The sequence below is a fragment of the Hypomesus transpacificus genome, unplaced genomic scaffold (genome assembly GCF_021917145.1).
Source record: "Hypomesus transpacificus isolate Combined female unplaced genomic scaffold, fHypTra1 scaffold_105, whole genome shotgun sequence".
Taxonomy (NCBI): domain Eukaryota; kingdom Metazoa; phylum Chordata; class Actinopteri; order Osmeriformes; family Osmeridae; genus Hypomesus; species Hypomesus transpacificus.
In genome coordinates, this window is record NW_025813697.1 from 395,377 (window position 1) to 417,219 (window position 21,843).

The 21,843-nt window shown below is 40.7% G+C and overlaps 1 protein-coding gene across 1 annotated transcript in view; it reads right to left on the reverse strand.

Annotated features, from left to right (window-relative positions):
* The window catches only part of rsph1 (radial spoke head component 1), a 36,122-nt gene that overhangs the window by 6,275 nt on the left and 8,004 nt on the right, over nucleotides 1-21,843 (reverse strand). The window contains exons 3-4 of the mRNA XM_047050250.1: nucleotides 7,696-7,801; nucleotides 7,501-7,591 (exon numbers count right to left, since the gene is read on the reverse strand). Coding sequence (XP_046906206.1) covers nucleotides 7,501-7,591; nucleotides 7,696-7,801 — 197 coding nt within the window. The remainder of the gene's footprint in view (nucleotides 1-7,500; nucleotides 7,592-7,695; nucleotides 7,802-21,843) is intronic.

Consider the following 21,843-nt stretch of genomic DNA (forward strand, 5'->3'; position numbering starts at 1 on the left):
TGTGACGTCACGAGAATGGTTAGGTACTGTGACTGACAGCTAGCAGTCATCAAGATTGACATTGACAGATTGACAACATAGAGGTAGAAATGGCTTCAAACTAACCAGCTAAAAAAATGTGCAAAGGGGGGTGTTATTATATAGCCCCAGGTTGTACAAACAAATTTTACAGGAGAGAAGGCATTCACTATCATTTCCTACCCCTCAAGCAGCAACCGGTTTTACGAAAATGGCTTGTAGCTATGACGCACCAAATAATCACTTAACAGAAGTGGATTATATTTATAAACCTGTTAAATACGCTAACGTTACAAAGGCTACACACTCTGGCGTTTTTGACATACCTAGCTCTAGCTACTAAATTCACAGATATGATTGCCTAATAATATTAGTAATAATTTAACGCAAAAGCTAGCTCCGTAAGGTTAGCTAGCTACCTACACTGTAGTTTGTTTAACCTAGCGAACAAGTTATCAACTCGACCAGTGAGCATGTTCCACACAACTTGAAGGTAACAGTACTAGTAGCTGAAACTTACCAGCTATTTATAAGGCTCCAAACTTTCAAGTTCAAGCATTTTATTGTCAGATGCACAAAACAACACAGGGTCCGACCAAGCACTGAAATTCTTAGGACAAGACAACGCAAGGCAACCTGGCATAACATGACATATAGTACTCAGATCATAGGTTACACCTATAATAAGCGAACATATAATATACTAAACCTCCTAAATATACAAAATAATAAACAAAACAGTATACTAAACCTTCAATACACATTATCCTATGCTAACCTTGTAACCTATACTGACCTAACCGAACATCTTTCAGGGAAAGCGTGGCCACCTAAAAAAGGTATTTCTCTTCACACATTTACATTGACATTTAGTCATTTAGCAGACGCTCTATTCCAGAGCAACTTACAGTAAGTACAGGGACATCCCCCCCGAGGCAAGTAGGGTGAAGTGCCTTGCCCAAGGACACAACATAATTTGGCCCGGCCGGGAATCGAACTGGCAACCTTCTAATTACTAGCCCGATTCCCTAACCACTCAGCCATCTGACTCCCCGAACTCACACAGCATGGGGAAGAGCCTGTGCTCAAATATGCACGATAATTTTGGTGGACCACCAACACCCAGGTCATGCAGGTCTGCCTCTTTGATCAGGTCGATTCTGTCTCTGATTGCATTGTCGGTCAGATACGACAAGTACTACTTGTCAAGTAGCCTACACCACTCGGTGTTGTTCAACCTGTCAGTGTCAACTATATTTATATCTTACGACAAAACCACATCTTTTGCATCATATGGAACAACTGCGGGAACATAATTATGTATTGGTTCGAAAGCATACGCCATGGAATGGTCAGCATAGGTATGATGGTTTGATCTTCTTCAATTTTTAATGCAGTTTGGCGGGTTGAAATGCAGCGCAACCATTCTCGTGACGTCAGCTGCATACGTCATTTAAACATGGTGGCGCCCGGTTCTTTTTAAGTACATCATTTACACACTTAATTATTCATATAATATGGCATACAGTTGTATTTCGTACATTTTTTATGTTACTAAATGTATATACTATTATCAGGGCTCTCAAGAAAAAGAATACACCTTCTTTTCACATTTGCATAAATCGCACTCAAGGATTGACTATTTTCTAGTTTCAAGAAAGTTGATGGGAAGTGGGAAGAGGCCCCGGGGAAGACCCAGGACACGCTGGAGGGATTATGTCTCTCGGCTGGCCTGGGAACGCCTCGGGGTCCCCCAAGAAGAGCTGGTGGAAGTGGCCGGAGAGAGGGAAGCCTGGGCCTCCTTGTTTAGGTCGCTGCCCCCGCGACCCGACCCCCGGACAAGCGGCAGATGACGACGACGAGAAAGTCGATTGAGATGGTAGCTGATTGTAAGATTGGAGCTATAGCTCGGTCTGACCATGCTCCAGTAGAGTTGATTGTAAAGCTGAAGTCAAGTAGGTCTACTGGAAACAGATGGAGACTAAATCCCTCTCTTCTCCAGGACCCCACTCTTAAGACTTCTTTGGACATCTACCTTAGGGACTTTTTTGATCTAAATGTGGGGTCAACAAAAAATATTGCAAGTGTGTGGGAAGCCTCAAAGGCATATATCAGGGGATATCTCATCTCGCAGTCCAGTTATAGGAAGAAAATGGCCAATTTAAAGATTAAAGATCTAGAATCTCAGATTAAGAATAAGGAAACTGAATTGGCACAATGCTATAGTGAACATAGATTTAAAGAAGTCTGTAATTTGAAATATCATCTTAATGAGATTTTTTATAAGAAAGCAGAGTATGCCCTTTTCAGGTTAAAGACCAACTTTTATGAAAGTGGAGAGAAAGCTGGCAAGCTGTTAACCACACAATTGAAGCAAAAGGATGTTAGCCTCTTAATTCCAGCCATCAATAATGATAAAGGGGAGGTGTTAACGGACAATGTGGAAATTAATAGGATATTTAAGGATTTCTATGAGAACTTATACAGATCAGAAGGGTCTGTAGATCAAGCTAAATATGCACATTTCCTTTCTAAAATAGATATTCCTGAGGTGTCCCAAACACAAGTAAACATGTTAGATGCACCTATAGATGAATCTGAGGTTAGAGCAGTTATCTTGACAATGAAATCTCGACGGTCGCCTGGTTTGGACGGCTTTTCAGCGGAGTACTATAAGGTCAACATTGACCTGCTGGCACCTATTGACAATGTGGGCATAGCCTTAGCGCCACTTATGGGTAATGGTGGGCCATTTGTGGTGTGGTCATTACTCTTGGTCTATACTATACATTTTTCAGGATTTTTAGAACTTTTTACCATTATATACAAAATGGGAAATGCAATACTAGCAAGATCCACATGGGCTTTTGTTTAAGTGTGGTTGTAACTCTTGGCCTTTACTATCAACGTTTCAGGATTTGGAGAACTTTTTACCATTGCATACAAAATCGGAAATGCAATATCATCAAGATCCACAAGGCCTTTGCTAGAGACTAAGGAAGGAGTGGGGGCTTGGTCAGCCCACACTCTCCTGAAATGTTGCGTGTGCGTCTTGCCAAGCCCGCGCGTGTGTAAGGGAAGGCTGAGTGTGTGAGGATTTGGAACACGTGCGGGCAGGAGGAGGGGAGAGAGGATCTAGCCGAAAAGCTCTGAAATTAGCCAAGCATGTATATTTAAAATATTCATTAAAAATCTACTTTTCATCTTACATTCAACTTTTTTTCAGATTGAGTACTAAACATTCTCAAGAGTCTTCATATAAACTTGTGATTGAATCAATGTATCACTTTTTGACCGGCGGATGTGTACAGCATAATTTTAGCATTAGCGATACATTTGATTTGCTGTATATCAATCATTATTGGAGATATGAAGTTGTCTTTGCACATTGTAACATGATGTAATGTCTTCCACCGATATACCAACTTTGGTGTTGATATCTCAAAAATTTGATAAGATTTGATCCAATTTCCTGTTTGGTTGCTTTTTTGCCAATTTTGATAATCGGTCATACGGTTCAAAAGTTGCGTGTGTAAACACAAGTCCAACTTTGACCCATTGGTGGCGCTAGAGTGGTCTAATGGGAGACATGAAACTTGGTTGAAGTATAAAAGGGACTGTCCTTGACAGTCCCTTTACATGAGTGTGCCAAATTTCACAAAAAGTTGTCGATGGGGTCTAGGGGCTGCCATAGACTCCCATGGTACAAGAATTACAAATAATAAAACCACCAATAACAATAGGTTTCCTCCTGATGGAGGAATCCTAATGATGGTCTCTTCTAGGGATTGGCGTGGTTAATCGAATATCCTGATATCCTAAAGTAAGTTAGTATTCGAATACTTTTTTTGAATACTTATGAGCGTAGTTTAATTAAAAAAAATGTTTTAATGAAAAACCGTCTAGTCATGTTGTGAATTCTAATAGTTGTGACGTTAGAAATGATGAAAACCATCAAAAAAGGTAGGCTACGCCTGCATCCGCTGCGAGTCTCCTTTCATTTCATTTGGCGCTACAAGAAGCATAGTGTCCTGGTTAAGCAGTACCTCGCAGCAACCTCAGTTCATGCAGTCTTTCTACGCCGGCCTGCTCGTAAATCGACTCCGTACTCGCCTCTCCCCTGAGCATGTTTACATGCTCATTTTCCTGAATAAAAATGCGTATGGCTCATGCAGTTGTGGCTTATTTATTTTCGTACCAGTAGCCATGTAGCGCTAGCATAATCGGTTGTTAATGTTTGCATTGTGTGGTGGCGCACCGTATCCTATAGGATTCTGGTTCCAAGTTAATGTCCCAAGTTAATATTCAATATTTTTCCATGCGTGTCTTTCGTTTTTATCGAGGATAGCCTACCCAATGTGTTTAATTTAGTCTAATGTAGCCTACTTTTTATTTCACATAATAATAGGCTAATCGCTTTTCCGCCAAACTAAGAGCCTACGTCTGAAGACACAGCGTTTTTTCAAGTTCATTGACTTTTTGTCATGTTAATAAATTGATCTTTCATTTGTTTTCTTTATTCAACCCTTATTTAATCTAATAGTTTAACGGCCCCAATTATTGCCAGAATGTGTGGAGGTTCATGTGTTTACTGTATGCTTTGCGTCACGTCAGGCTAATTACATAACGGAACCACATTAACAAAAATAGATTATCCGGATATTCGAAAATAATTTCGGATACTATTCAAATACTGAAATCTGTTCAAATCTCCATCCCTAGTCTCTTCAAGGATTAACTATATATCTATGATGATTCCTTTGACTGTTCCTGAATTGTTGATCAAACAATACAATGATATAGTTAGGGATTACCTATGGGATGGGAAGAAGCCCAGGATCAGCTTGAATAAGTTGTTTACTACAAGGGACAGAGGTGGACTGGCTCTGCCAAATATAGAGCTGCATAATATCTCCTTTGAACTGGTCAGATTGTGTGAACACTGGTCGAAGAGGGAATCGACATTGGGGTGGCTGGAAATTGAGAAGTCGCTGACCTTCCCATTTAGTTATATAGATGCTTTGTCTCATAAACTAGCAAATGCCCACCTAGTTAATCCTATTCTTTAGCATTCAAGGGATGTCTGGAACAAAATCCACAAATTGCTTCGTTTGTCTCAATACAAACAGAGTTATTCATCCATTTGGGAAAACCCTGCAGTTAAGATAGGGAAGAAGACGGTCTTCTGGAGAACATGGTATACTAAGGGAATTGCCACCATCAGAGATGTATTTGAGGGGGGAATATTGTTTTCATTTCAAGGGCTTAAAGAAAAATATAATCTAAATGATAAAGGGGACTTTTGAAAGTATCTTCAGTTACGCAGTTGTGTATTATCTACAGGTTGTAATACAGCACAAGTTGAAAGTGTCCTGCAGAATTTCTTGAACCTTCCCAAGATGGTGCAGTCATCTTCTGTTTTCTATAAAATGGCTGCTAATGCTCTGTATGGTGAAAGTGAAAATCTGAGGACTATATGGCAAAAGGATTTAGGCATTGAAATGGAACAAGAGGTTTGGGAGAATATTGTGCATGACATGGGTTGGCCAGTGAGAGATATAAAGACCAAATTTATACACTATAAGATCATTCATAAATATTACTGGACTCCAGTTAGACTTAAGAGGCTTGGTTTAATTCAAAGTAACGAGTGCTGGAAATGTAAAAAACCTCAAGTTCCACGGGTACTTTTCTTCATCTCATGTGGGACTGTCCACTGGTCTCCCCTTTTTGGGCTCGAGTGATTGGGACTATGGAAAACTGGATGGAGCAGCCGTTGACAAGTTCACCTCGTTTATTCCTACTTGGCGTTAAAACGGTGCTAACAGCTGGACTTTCAAAGGCACAGTTGGGGCTAGTTCTCGCGGGCTCCCTTAACGCAGCCAAAGTTATTCTAAGGAAATGGATAATTACAAGTGCGCCATGTTATAAGGACTGGATTGAGCTCATGACGAGTACAGCTTCTTATGAAATAATGCTGGCCAAGGTGGGAGACTCTTTGTCAACGTTCTCTGCCATGTAGTGGGATAGTTTCCTGACATATGTTAAGGATGGGGGATAAGTAGGAATGATGTTAAGATAGACCTAATGTACTGTATTTCATGGTATGTGTCATGGGAGGAGGATGTAATGTGATCTGTATCGCTGTGCTGCTGTGATGTGTCTGTGTGATTGTCCTTGCTTTGTAACAATGTCCTTGTGTGATATGGTAGTTGGAGAAAACATGGATACTTATGTCATTGTTATGTTGCATTGTGTGTAGGGAGTCAGGTGGCTGAGCGGTTAGGGAATCGGGCTAGTAATCTGAAGGTCGCCAGTTCGATTCTCGGCCGAGCCAAAATGATGTTGTGTCCTTGGGCAAGGCACTTCACCCTACTTGCCTCTGGGGATTGTCCCTGTACTTACTGTAAGTCGCTCTGGATAAGAGCGTCTGCTAAATGACTAAATGTAATGTGTGTAAAAAAAAAAAAAAAAAAAAAAAAAAGTTAATGGTGTCTGACCTATGTACGTCCCGCACTGGGTTCGATCCTGCCACTTCTGACATCCCAAGCGCCGCCACTACCAACTACGCCAACGAAAAGCTAGATCTCCGTCCATAAGGGTGGCCTGTTATTTACCTGAGGAGTGAGTTTCACCGATACACACCGGCTACATCTATGAACTACTTGTTCTGAGCAGGTGTTGTCAGTGAACAGGCTGTAAAACTGTTGGTTAAGAGACTCGTGAAAAACTGATGCTAATTATTAGGGAAACATTTTTTAACAGCAGTCAAGTTGTCATAGTTTGTGTCAAACAAGTTATGAATTTGTTGCAACATTAAAACAGGGAGATCATGACTGTGCTCAAAGTGATGTTCGAACTCCAGCGGTTTGCTTTAGTTGAACAAAACTTTCGGAAGACGTAGCAGAATCACGAAAAATTACAGGATATGCTTTTTTCCATTGGTTGTTGCATTAAATCTTACCCAGATACAATGGTGCGATTTTCTGATTGGCTATTGTATAGACCCTTTCTTTTTTCTGATTGGCTGATAAGTGGCAGGCTCGACTAAGAACTCCAGGGGAGCCGCGCTTGACTGCCGGTTCCATAGTGAGAGTGGCACGGCCAGAGGAATTTTGGTTGGGTGCTGCGGCATATTTAACATATTATAAAAACAAAATTCTGCCTGAGAAATACAATGTGTGGCGGGAGGGCGTGACAAAAGACCGAAATGAGTGACTGTCACTCTCAATGCGTGACACTTGAGAGCCCTGTATTATAATATCCCTAACCTATCCCTAACCCTAACCCTAATGAGTGACTGTCACTCTCAATGCGTGACACTTGAGAGCCCTGTATTATAATATCACTGTGTCTAATCGCGATTCAGTTCCACTTTAAAGAGTGTCCTACACCTGGAGGCAGCAGCAGTGGCAGCAGTAACTTTAAGAGTCAGGCTTACAGATTAAAATCATAGTAAGGCAGTAGTATCAACTAAATTACCTTTGATGGCACAACCACTCTCCATCGTATGTGTCCTCATTGGGGTAGGTGTATATTCCGTGACCCTGGCGCTGATCTTCAACCCAGGTTCCTAAAAAAATTTTGAAAAAAAGGAGGAGGTGTCAGACACACATAGGCTGATACACTGTATGAATGTTTGTTTATCCAAGTCTAAGCTTTCAGCCTTATAGCAACCTTCGTATTTTGATCCATCTGGGTAGAAGAAGATACCCTGGCCATGTTTCAGATTAATGTAATATTCTCCAATGTATCTGGCCCCATTCTTGAACCGGTATGTCCCCTGGCACACAAAAGAAAATATGTCAAAATTGGAGCTAAAACGTGAACATGCGCTAATGAAAGCACACCTTTGTGCTATGCAATGCTGTAAATAGTCTTGTATTTTCTGTATCGCATTCGCATAAATAAGACATGACAATTGACCAAGGAGACTACATTTGTACAAACATTATTCCTGTTGTATGCCTGTTTGTGGATCGCTATATTCACGCATCCTACATTTAAGTCATTTAGCTAAGACTCGCATGTATAGTACGTAATGTTACATTAAATAATGTATTTAAACTCAAGCTTATGTGGTGCGTCGCTGTATATCAGTTGTAAAAGTGTCGGTTAAAAAACTGATCGATGCAAGCACACCCTACAATTTCCCAAGAAATTGTACCAGGGCCGATTCTAGGATCAGACCTTTAGGGGTGCTCAGCCCCCAATGAGAAGTTGGGGGCTGAGATAAATGTAGATAAAATGAGAAGTTTATCTAATCACACCGACAAAGTAGACTATGGCAGAGTTTGTAGTTCGGCAGACAATTGTGCTCGTGCCGTGTGCAAAAAACTAACAAAACAAAGCACAGATTAGTGAAAGGGAAAACAATAACACCTTTCCTTTTAAATATATATTTTTTAGTTTGCTTTATTTGTTTTAAATAATATAATCTACAATTTCTGTAGAACATTTCTTTAATTCAGCAATGGTGACAAGAGCGGGAATCAGATCTCACACTGCCATACGGCAGCTCGACTAAAAAAATCTTAGTTGACCAAGAGCATATCGACCAGAAAATCGACTAGTCGACAGTGTGGGGACAGCCCTAGAATACAGTGCCTTGCAAATGTGCTAAACCCCCTTGCCAATATAAATCCCTAATTTCACTGGATAACAATTAATACATTTATGTATTATTATGCAAAATATTGAATGACTGAAAAAACTAAGGATGTCCCTTCATGAACTACCAGCATCAAATGATAATAAACAATATGTTAAAAAAAAAAATCTTATTTTAGGGGTGCTGAGATGAAATTTAGGGGTGCTTGAGCAACCCTAAAAAGGGTCTAAAATCACCACTGAATTGTACCCTCTCTAGTTACATTAATAATTACATTGCAGGTTAATATAAGGTGTGCCCCTAAATGTTCTGCTTGCGCTCCTAACATTTTCAGTCAGGGGCTACTGTGCTCCTAGTAAAAAAAAGTTAGTCTGGAGCCCTAATTCACAATACAGTGCTTGCATGCAGAGTTCTGCCGACCAAGGAGGTTGAAGTTGTAGGAATAGTGCCCATGTTCGTGATGCAGCTGGTGATAACGTTTTGTAGTTGATTTGTTTGTGCACATTTGCAAAGTGCAGGCAGGACTGACATCAGTAAACACGTACATTTATTTAACAAAAGTCACTCATATCATCATTCTGTTAGCTAGCCAGTGTAACAGATATTAATAATTATTTGTTTTTCACATAAAATCCCTCTCCATTGTATTGTCATTACTGTACTGATGTCTGTTTTATTTAATTATACGTTTTTTGTATAATTTTAAGAGTTTGTGGAATGTATTTTGACGTTCTGTCGATGACATTATTGGTGTAAGTGGTGCGATCTTGCCTCAGTCTGTGCGGAGACTTTCTGAGGTGAGGCGCAACAGTGGGAAGAATTATAATTGTATTGTTTGAAAAGGTCACAAATCTGTTTGGTTGACAGTTAAAAAAAAGAGTGCTATTGAAATGTTATTTTTGTTGAAGGGACTGTAGACGGGAATATAATGTAATGTGGACGAGTACTTTTTGGTGGGCTAGCTGGACCTTGAACTAGCTTAACTGCACGGAGCTTCTGTGTGTCTGTGTGTAACGTTACTCCTCTCTTCGTTCTCCCCTCTCCCTCTTGCATTTAGCTAGCTGCGTTGGAAAAGCCTGCTCATTGTGCCACATTTTGTATTTTGTATTTCTGTCCAGGTAATGTCACTTTTGTATTGTAATGCTGTTTATCTTGTTACATTTTGCTAATCTGTTATTGGTTATGGAGCCTTAGTCTTTGCAGACACTTTCTGAGCTGGCTGCGTTGGAAAAGCCTGCTCATTGTGCCACATTTTGTGTTTCTGTCCAGACTTTCTGAGGGTACAAATAAACTCCCACACTGCCAGAGAAGTTGTCTGTACAATCATTCACAACGCAAGTGTCAGACAGTTAAGGCAGGCTACACCAGCATTTCATCCATAAAGAAAACCCTTTAAAGTAGCTGATGAAGTTATTCCAGAAGTCAGCACTGCTAACCTGGCCATATCGGTTGTAAAAGGAAATTTGCTTCTCAATAACAGTAGGCTATAGACCAATTATTTGTTTGTAAACATTCGGGATGCGCACGCAACATGGTTGCAGAAAACTGGGAAAGGATGGCATTTAAAATGGCAAAAGGACCACACGGATAATACAAACAGTTGATTTAAAAAGACCAAAAAGGTCGGAGGGGACAGCCTATAAGAGGAAAGCAATTAGCCATTGATTTCTCGCATCAGAATTTTGATTTGGGTCACGAAAGTCTTAAAATTTAAGTGAGAATGTCGCCCGTTACAGACCGCATATCGAGCGGCAACCATGTCTTCACGTCATGTCACAAAGTTCATAATTTTACAGTTTTACAGTCAATTGTACATCTAAAACGCTGAGCAGGGCAGCTTTCAAGAGATATGGGAATTCTGCTTTTAGGCAGCTGGTCCGATTATTTTTCTGATTTGTTTAAACTGGCAACCTGAGTGAGACTGCGTCCCCGTTACACTGTTTTGACGTTAGCCTCAGTCAGACTCGCTCACTGGCAGTGTGCACAATGTTGAATTTCACTCCATTCTACATCAGAAACGTCAGGGAGGACTGCCTAATGTAGATACAAGCCTAATGAAGATAGCCAGCATCTCAGATTTCTTTAACCGAGCCTGTTTCATTTGTCATTTGCCTGAGAAAGCGACCTCCGTTAGCCAGGCTAGTTTTGCCTGATCACTTGGTCAGCCTATTTAAGGGTATCCGGGGTCAAGTGACTTTTGTAAATATACAAGTGAAACGTAAATGTATTTCTCCAAAGGCCAAGAGCCTCAAAAAGTTAATATCAAGCCCTGCAATCCAGTGGCCAGAGATATATGATGACCTGATCGACACTCCAAGTGTAATAGACCAAGGAGAAGTTCGTCTTTTGCAACCAACATGCGCAGTTGACCCTGCTTGACAGTTGTGTGACGTAGGGTGATAATTGGTCTATAGGGTACCCAAAAGCGTGAAATTTGTGAATCGTGATTTGAAAGGTTGTCCAGCAAGTGATTAAGTGATGATGCCTAAAGCAATGACCAGGGCTCCAGACTGCGATCAAATGGTTGCATTTTGCGACCAGTTTTTTGAGACCACTCGCGCATGTGCAACTTGGAATTTATTGGACGTCAGCACACTTTACCTATAAACCTAGCTAAAAGTCGTGGAAGGTTTAGGCTATTTTTTGCTAGGTTCCTACGAATATGTCTTAATCTGCCAGACACGTGGATTCCCCTTCGTTCTTTTGGTTAGCAGTTTCACAAGCCCTTCTTACCCAGCGTCATAGAGCCGAGCAGCAAAATACTTATTTAGCACTAGCGTTATGGAGTTAGATTAGTTTCATAATTCAAACAAAAACGTAACACGATTCAAAAAAACGTAACACGATTCACAAATGTATTTCATGATTCACAAATAAATGCAACGCGATTCACAAATGTATTTCGTGATTCACAAATGTAACGCGATTCACAAATAAATGCCCCCTTTAGATTTGTTTGCAACCTGACTTACACACGTTACAAATCGGAGAACACGAGTTACAAATCGGAAAACACGAGTTACAAATCCCTGCATTCGTAGGTGTTTCAACAACCTGCCATAATAACGGACATTGTCTCCTTCAGATCACGAGCAATGTTGTCTGGTAGCATGTAGGTGAAATATTGCTTGTTAGGCCGAATCCCAATACTCCCCCTTACCCCTTCCCCCTTCCCCTTAGTTTTGCGCGTTCCCGTGAGAGCTAGTGGTGTCCCAATACTCTTTTGGAGCTAGGGGAAGGGCTAAGACTAAGGGCTATACACCCCTTAAAACCAAGTAAGCATACTTGAAACCTAGGGCTATGTAAAAACTGCGCGACCGGCAACAAAGGCGACCAAATCATCCAGAGAGTCCGATAAATGTTATATTATCGGCTTAATTAATTGATAAAAAAATTATGACAGTCTTGTTTTGTGTTATATACAGTCATGAACATATATATTTGCAACCATTTTCCTAATTGAAACGTTTCTAAAAATCGCTAGTTTGGTACGCTAATGTTACAGTTCTGAATTGCACAACAGTCCCGCATTTCTTTGACTAGCATGTCTACAGTTCTAAGTAAACTCCATTAGCAGCGAATTTCGTTTAATATCAGTGCATAACACTACTTGCTTTGGAGATATCGATACGTGCTAGATGACGTACCTGTAACCAAGTGGCGTCCCATTTCCTAGGGCTATGTAGCCCTTACCCCTTACTTTCAAGGGCCAAAGGCTAGGGGTAAATTAAGGGGAAGGGGTAATGGGAAGTGGTAAGGGAGAGTATTGGGATTCGGCCTTAATCTTATTAAACCGGTGATCGTACGTGATTGAATTTTCTTAAGAATGGCAGGATCCCTGTTTAGTCATTTTCAGTATTTCCTAGGCTAACGCAGAGCCTGTCTACCCACATTAGACATTATCTGGTGATTGGCTAACATTGGAGACATCCGATAGGCTGCAGAGGATATATTTTAGAATAAAATGCATTTGTGAATCTAAGCGCGTCAGGAAAGTTAAAAAAATCCACACCAACGAATGCAGGGATTTGTAACTCATGTTCTCCGGTTTGTAACTCGTGTTCTCCGATTTGTAACTTGTGTTTGTCAGGTTGCAAACAAATGTAATGGGTTAGTCATCTATTTGTGAATCGCGTTACATTTGTGAATCACAAAATACATCTGTGAATCGCGTTACATTTATTTGTGAATCATGAAATACATTTGTGAATCGTGTTACGTTTGTTTGAATCGTGTTAAGTTTGTTTGTTTGAATTATTAACTAACTAATCTAACTCCATATAGCGTTGCTACTGTATCCCTGTCTGTTTGCGCTGTTGCGTTGTTATACTCAGCAAGTATTGTGTCGTGATGTCGGGGGAGGACTGATCAAAAAGTGCATCATACATTTAAGTCATTTAGCTAAGACTTACATGTACAGTGCGACGCAAGCACACCCTACAAATTAACGATTCTAGAATCAGACCTTTAGGGGTGCTCAGCCCCCAATGAAAATGTGACGTGAATACAGTCCCTTGCAAATGTGCTAAACCCCCTTGCTAATATAAATCCCTAATTTCACTGGATAACAAATAATTAATGTATGTATTATTATGCAAAATATTGAAAGAATGAAAAAACGAAGGATGTCCCTTCATTAACTTGAGTGTCAGTAATGACGCTGTGTCCTTGGGCAAGGCACTTCACCCTACTTGCCTCAGAGGAATGTGCCTGTACTTACTGTAAGTCGCTTTGGATAAGAGCTTTTGCTAAATGACTAAATTTAAATTGCCCTTGGGTCTTGTTGTATTCCCTTGCAATGCCATTGGATACTAAATGTGTATATAGATCTGGCCATAAGGCCATGAACTCATTCCACCACCAAACTTTCCTGGAAGTGAATCTCCTTGTTTCATTTGACTGGATATATCAACATTGAAGTAAGTAAATTCCATGAAATAATTGTTTTGGTGATTGTTAGAAAATGTAGTTCATGTAAATACCAAGTTATTGTGGAATTCATGCATCACATTTGAATTTCAGCTTGTTTTGTCTTTGTTGTAATTTTACAATGTTGTGTGAAAATGGTAGCTAAAATAGCATGTGCACCTTGCACACTACATGGAGACATTACACGTCTTGAATGTTCATATACAGATTATATACTTACAGAAATATAATGTATTTGGTGATTCACACTTTAGAAATGGGTTATTTGTTATATTTTTTAGTTTAGACCAGATTTAAATAATTCTAAATCAATGTTATTTCTATGTTAGCAGTGAAATATAGTAAACTTTTCTTTTTTTTTATCTGGACCTTGTTTGCCCAAATCTCTGCTTGTCGCACAAGGCAGATACTGTTTGTGGAATGCTTTGGAGGGTGCATTGTTCAGGGACAGGTGTGAATGTTCTGCAATATGGGGATGTAAGAGGTCTGAGGGGTTGTATTTTCCTTTTAGAATGTTAAGTAGAGAGCATATTAGGCTAGCCAGACAGCATGGTGTGCCTTCAGTGGAATGTATTGTATGAATAGGATTCATTTACATTGAAATTAGTTATACTTGAACATACTCTACTATACACCAGCAAGGAGAGTTTATTTCAGTGTGCATGATGTAATTGATGATATCCAAAATGGTGATGAAAGTGATGTTGACATGGAATCAGACACAAGTGATTCGAGTGATGAGGAGGTGGTTGAAAATATTGAGGAAGTGGAAAAAGAGAATCAGAGACCCACTGATTTTCCAACTGATGATGATAAGTACATCGAGCAAACCAACACAAGTCAACCAAACAACATATGCGCTGTCAAGTGGTAAGACAACATTTCAGTCACACTTGTGTCATCCTTTGCTGGCATTGATCCTGTGCAAAATAAGTTTTCATTTTGTTTTGTATCATATTTATCCCGTTTTAATTTGTTTAATAAATTCTGATTAATCAAAGAATTACTGTTTGGTGATTATTATTAATGAAATACACTGCTATAGTGCTACGTAAGTCAGTCCAAATTAACCATTAGTTGTTTTGTGTATTTGTTCTGACAGTTTGAGAGCAAATGCTGAAATTCCTCTCCCAACTAGGCTTAACGTTGCAATATTACGTTTCCCTAAAAACGTTTATTTTTATTTTTATTAATCCTTAATTATCTGCATCAGAGGACTCCTACAACATCATCTGACTTACAAAAACAAAATTAGACATTGTTTTTATATTTGGGTCTTACAGCTCCCTCTTAGTCTGTTCTTGTTAAAGCAGTGCAGTAAAATAGTCTTGGATTTTCTGTATCACACTGACATAAATAATATTGTTCTGTCTTATGCCGGTATTAGGCCCGCTATATCCATATAATTTTGGCTTACAGGAGCTATTTTAGTGCAGCTCAGTCAATTTGACTGAGTTGAAAGTGAAGAAAGCAAAACTGGCAGCAAATTATCATTTAGGGATTGTGAAGGGTTTATCCAAACGCCAAACACGTGTCTGGGGATGAAGTTTACTTTATTTTTATTATTGGGTGTGCCTGCGCACACGGCCCACCCAAGCATTTGGATTGGCCCTCTGAACAATGCCTGAGACATGAAAAAAAATAAATATATATATATATATAAATAAAAAAATTAAGTTCACACTGATTAATATGTAAATGTTTAGTAAATGTTTTGATTTCAATAGCAATGAATATGAAAAAAGGTAATTACGATAGTAATAATGCTCTTTTGATAGGCTGTATATCCCTTGATATGTACAGATGTACATTAAAGAAAGGAAAAATAATCTGGCCCTCCCAGAAAAAACTTTGGGGACCCCTGCTCTAGAGGCTCAAATTTATACGGCTGTGTAAAGCCAATCCTGCTAGGATTATTCATTTTAGTCTAACCCTTTTGTCGTAGCGGTATTTGACTGTTGAGAGAAGAGCAGCTTTCCTGAGAGTGGGTGTGGTTTCAGCGACCTCAGTGGACACGCCCCCAGCATTTGAGATCTGAGAAAACGGCAACTCTTGTCCGGGACTTTTTTTGTAGGTGGAAGAGAAATGTACTTGCCCCACTGGACAAGTTAAAACTCAAACAAAATAAAATGCCATGTTACTTTACTTTATGTTCCACTCATTACAGTGTTTCCCACACAGACTAATTTGTGGCGGTGCGCCACAGAATCAACACCGGCCGCCACATATTGCGTTTTGTAAAAACATTTTTTAACACCATTTAGGTAAAAACACGCAGCGTATTCGTTCGGCTGCATTTCCTTTCCATGCTCTCCCTCCGTCTCTTTCACGCACGCGTCTTTCTCACATACACACACAGTCACTACGTCAGCACACGTTAGCAACGATGCATACGCCGTTCTAGTGAGACCGACAGCTACATCAGCGAGCCTTCAGCATTAGTGCCGTAGCTAAAGGTCTAGGAAAGTTGAGGCTACTTTTCGCTAGGTACCGACGGACATGTCTTAATCGAAGGTTCCCCTTCGTTCTTTTGGTGAGAAGTTTCAAGAGCTAGCTACTTACCCGGCGTCATGGAGCCAACCAGTTAAATAGTTATTTAGCACCCTGTATGCAGCGTCGCTACCTGCATATGCAGAAATTATTTGTTTGTTGTTGTTGATTTTGTGAATTATTTCGACCCCCCCCCCGGTCTGACATGAAACAACCCCCTCCCCCCCCCCGCCACATATAGCTTTCTAAACTGTGGGAAACACTGCATTACGTCTATTTTACCGATTTTATTTGACCGAATTCTGCATTAGCAAAACACAAAGTGTCTTCTTCCCAGGATCTCTACAGACCTTGCAGCTAATTTATTGCTCAACACTTGAACGGTGGCTTATTTGAAAGAGGAATTATTTACTGTGTCGTCTCAGTTACACTATCAGGGCTTTGAAATACTGTGACTTGCTCAAGTAGGCAAATGGCTAGTAGAACATAACATTTCATAACAACTTCAGTAAATCAAGCAGTGCTGCAAGACCCAGTGAAATATTATACAGCTAGCAAACTATGGGGGTCAGATGGCTGAGCGGTTAGGGAGTCGGGCTACCAATCAGAAGGTTGCTGGTTCGATTTCTGGTCGTGACAAATCACGTTGTGTCCCTGCGCAAGGCACTTCACCCTGCTTGCCTCTGGGGAATGTCCCTGTACTTACTGTAAGTTGCTCTGGATAAGAGCGTCTGCAAAATGACTAAATGTAATGTAAATGTAAACTAACGTTAGATAGCATTGCTAACAACATTGGCTAACTCTACTTCGGTAGGCTATCGTCAGTATTTGCATGCTAGCTAAACTTATACTGTATCTAAAATAAGATTAATAGCCCCGAGACGAGCTTTCATGGGTGGTCGCACGTTGCTTCACTCTGTGTGCCTGCGCCTTGTCAATTAATGTTTACAACGTTAGCAGGACTAGAGCCACTTGGTTGGCGTTTCCTGGGAAATACAAGGTTTGGCGTGAGAACATGTGAACTGGTTTGACCAATGCATGAGAGTTGGCAGCCCTGTTAAAAGGTGTATAGCCTACTTTTTGAGTTGAATATTAGCTGATATTTAACTACGTGCATTTAACCTATACAAATGCTGCTTATGCTTGCTCGGTACACAGCTGCCGACGCTAGCTAGCTAGAAACGTCAACACACAAAAAACAAAAAAAGATACATCTTTACCTGGACTTTGACTTTTGTGCATGGACAAGTGAAATGTTACTTGTTCAAAGGACAAGTGCCTCAAAAAGTTAATGTTGAGCCCTGGAATGAATAGGCTAATCTCAGCATTTGCATTGTGCACAGTGCATTTTTCTTTGTTTGACCTGGTAAACCGTGAATTAAATCTTTCAGGCTGTTTGGAAGGTGCAATTTCCCATCCCCCTTCTTTCTTTTTTTTTTTTTTACAATTTTCTTTTCATTCAACAATAAGAACACCAATTACATTTTTACATTTAGTGATTTATTTTAGCAGACGCTCTTATCCAGAGCGACTTACAGTAAGTACAGGGACATTCCCCCGAGGCAAGAAGGGTGCCTTGCCCAAGGACACAACGTAATTTGGCTTGGCCGGGAATCGAACTGGCGACCTTTAGATCACTAGCCCCATTCCCTAACCGCTCAGCCACCTGGCCAATACAACAAGTCATCAACAATATCGACCATAAATAAAAAATGAAAAACCATGTCAAGTCTTGTTGCTCTTGTTGGTTAGTGGTAACTGATTTAAATTGTTGTGCTCGCTGTGAAATATTTTTTACTGTTGCTTGCTTTTCTACACTGGCACTTATAGCGATTCATAGTGTTTAATTGTAACTTGTTTAACTTTATGCTCTTATGGTTCTTCCCTTTGGCACTTATTTTGGTTGTTCACAATGTGTGCTTCATGTTTTGGCTAGCCGCAATGTTTTTGGAGCTATCTTGTTGTTATTATCAGTGACCTATGCACTTTGTAAAGCTTTCTCTTGGAAGGAAATACACAAACACATCAACTCGTGGTTCGTACCCCAGAATCTCGTGTTATCCTATGGATCATTCCCCAAAGCCTGATTATTTGTGACAATTCCAGAATATATGTGCATGGTTAGCCTCAGATGACCCACAATTCCTCCAACTTGACTTTCTTGTTTCAGAATAGTTATTTGATATTTTAGGAGTGACAAAGAATCATACCAGATTTTTTTTTGTTTTATGTTTTTCCCACATCTTATCCCATTCATCTTTAGGTATTACCATGCCAAATTTTCTTTCCCATTTTTCTGTTATATACCCTGTTGTGCTTTTGCCATCCATCAATGCCTTATATTTACATTTAGTCATTTAGCAGACGCTCTTATCCAGAGCGACTTACAGTAAGTACAGGGACATTCCCCCCGAGGCAAGTAGGGTGAAGTGCCTTGCCCAAGGACACAACGTCATTTGGCACGGCTGGGAATCGATCCAGCAACCCTCTGATTACTAGCCCGACTTCCTCACCGCTCAGCCATCTGACTCCCATTATATCATGCAGTTATAGTCCTGACCTGGTTCCCTTTATATGTATCAATCATTACTTGTACCACCTTGTTCATTTCTACAGAGAGCTCCTGTCCAATCAGTTTCCCATAATAATCCTGTATCTGTAAATATTTGTAAAATTCCAGCCAATCCAGACCATATGTCATTTTCAAGTCTTGAAAACTCAATGGGCCTCATTCTCGAACGCAGTTAAGAATTTAAGAAGGAATTTCTTCTGAATTGGATTTAGGAAAATATTTGGCATTCATGAAAGTTCTCATCTGGGATTTGTTCTGAACTTCAGAAGACTTTCCGAACTCGGAATAGCAGTCGTAAATCGTCCAGAGGTGTCTCAAATGCGATTCCTTAAAAAAACCACAAGGATCAAAGGAATCGCTTTTAAGAAAACTCTGCGTTTGAAGTGTTAATGAAGTTATGAGAAATCGTTGGTGATTGCGTCCACCTCACTTGGACCAATCATCACCTCCCATGGCTTCTCCTACCACTGCTACGCTGACGACACGCAGCTGTACCTATCGTTCCCCCCGACTGATCCAGGGATCTCAGCTAGGATTGAGGCCTGCCTCGCAGACATCTCTGCCTGGATGACCGAGCACCACCTCCAGCTGAACCTCGCCAAAACAGAACTTCTCATCATCCCGGCTAAACCCTCCATCTCCCATGATCTGTCAATCACCCTGGGATCGGCGACGGTGACCCCTTCATCCTCTGCCAGGAACCTCGGGGTTACCATGGATGACGAGCTCTCCCTCACGGCCCACATTGCCGCAGTCTCCCGGTCTTGTAGATTCACCCTCTACAACATCCGGAAGATCAGGAGATACCTGTCTGAGCACTCCACCCAGCTGCTAGTCCAAGCAATGGTCCTCTCCAAGTTGGACTACTGCAACTCGCTGGTCTCCCAGCATGTGCAACCCGCCCTCTTCAGAGGATTCAGAACGCAGCGGCCCGCCTGGTCTACAATCTACCCAGACGCTCCCATGTTACCCCGCTCCTCATCTCTCTCCACTGGCTACCCATCAACGCCCGTATCAGATTCAAGACCCTGGTACTAACCTTCCGAGCAGTGAACGGGACTGCACCCGACTACATCAAGTCTCTCCTGCAACCATACACCCCCACCCGTCACCTACGGTCTTCCTCAGACAACCGCCTGGTGGTCCCACCGCTCAAGACTGCCAGGTCCCAACACAAGCTCTTCTCCTGCCTGGCCCCCCAATGGTGGAACCAGCTCCCCACCTCCATCAGGGACACCGACTGTCTCCCCACCTTCAAGAAAAGGCTCAAGACACACTTGTTCCGGGAGTACAACGGCACTTAGGAATGCTTGGCTAGACCTGTTGTTAGTTTCCTCCAGGATCACAATGTCTCTTATTGAGTGACTCTTATTGAGTGACTTGTTGTTCTTGTAGGTTAGTTATAACGAAGTTAAGTCTTGTACTCGCTGTGAAATATTTTTACTATTGATTGTTCTTCCACAGGTACAGTCCTGCACTTTTTGTGGTTCATGTTGTTTTAATTTGTAAACTTGTATAACTGCATGCTCTTATGGGTCTTCCCTTTTGGCACTTGTTTAGTTTTTTCACAATGTATGCTTCATGTTTTGGCTGCTTGCAATGTTTGGGACTACCTCGTTGTTATGATCAGTGAACTATGCTCTTTTGTAAAGCTCTCTCTTGGAAGTCGCTTTGGATAAAAGCGTCTGCTAAATGCATAAATGTAAATGTAACTATACAGACTATGGCAAGCCGTTTTATCATTTAACCAATTCTTGATATCCAGAATTGCATTTTGGATGTCAAGAATTCGAATTTTGGATATCAAGAATACAATTCTGGATATCAAATATTCAAATTCTTAATATCAAGAATTCATTGGTTAAATTATAAAACGGCTTGTCATACTTAGTAATAAAGCTTAGAATTGTATTTTTTACATCAAGAATTCGAATTTTGGATATCAAGAATTCATTGGTTAAATGATAAAACAGCTTGCATTAACAGACATCCTCGGATTTAAACAATTATAATAATTAACCTTGCTTACATTTACATTTAGTCATTTAGCAGACGCTCTTATCCAGAGCGACTTACAGTAAGTACAGGGACATTTCCCCCGGAGGCAAGTAGGGTGAAGTGCCTTGCCCAAGGACACAACGTCATCTGACTCCCGACTTAAATGATAAAACAGCTTGCCATAACAGACATCCTCGGATTTAAACAATTATAATAATTAACCTTGCTTATTGTTCACACTGTTAGATTCAGTGGAGAACAATTCCACTGCTCATCTTACTGGTAAGATGTTGCACCTGTGCACCAGTTGCTTTTCGCTTGGACATAACTAGGGAGTCAGATGGCTGAGCGGTGAGGGAGTCGGTCTAGAAATCCTAAGGTTGCTGGATCAATTCCCCGCCATGCCAAATGACGTTGTGTCCTTGGGCAAGGCACTTCACCCTACTTGCCTCGGGGGGGAATGTCCCTGTATTTACTGTAAGTCGCTCTGGATAAGAGCGTCTGCAAAAAATGACTACATTTAAAAAAAATTAAAAAAAACTTGCTTTCCTAATTGTGTCGATTCTGACTGCACACGTCACTGCTGTTGCGTGGCCTTCTAAGGAGCTTTCGGGTATGCAAATAAATTCAGGAGCACGAGGAAGCGCTTTCAACTTAAGAAAAATTCCCGGGGGGCACAGCTCAGAAAACTTCTGCTGCGTAGGAACACATTTTCAAGCGTTCATGAATTTGGCGTATGTCTTTTTCTTACGTTGTTTTTCCGAAGCCCGTAAGAAGATTTCAGAAGAAAATGTTCTAGAATGAAGCCCATTATCTTCCCCTTTTCCACCAGCGTGCACCATTCGGGACCACTGTCCGAATCCCCCCTCCCGCGCGCCCAGCTGGTTTAAAACTGCTATCAAAAGCCACCCATTTCAATACATTTGTGTCCTTCTTCGCCTTATTATATCTAAGTAATTTGAACCATAATTCAAAAGTAAATATTGTGATCAAATCCATTTGATGTCTAACCTTCTTAAATGTTACCCTATCTCCTATAATACTCTGTATCGGGCATATTCCAAATGATTTTTCCATGTCTTTCCATTTTGTTTCATAGTCCAGTTTACACCAACAATGAACATATCTCAGCTGGGCCGCGTGTATTCGTAAGTATTCTTTCAGGTTCGGCAGACTCAGTCCCCCCTTTTCTCTCTTTAGCTGGAGAGTTCTGAATCTCACTCTT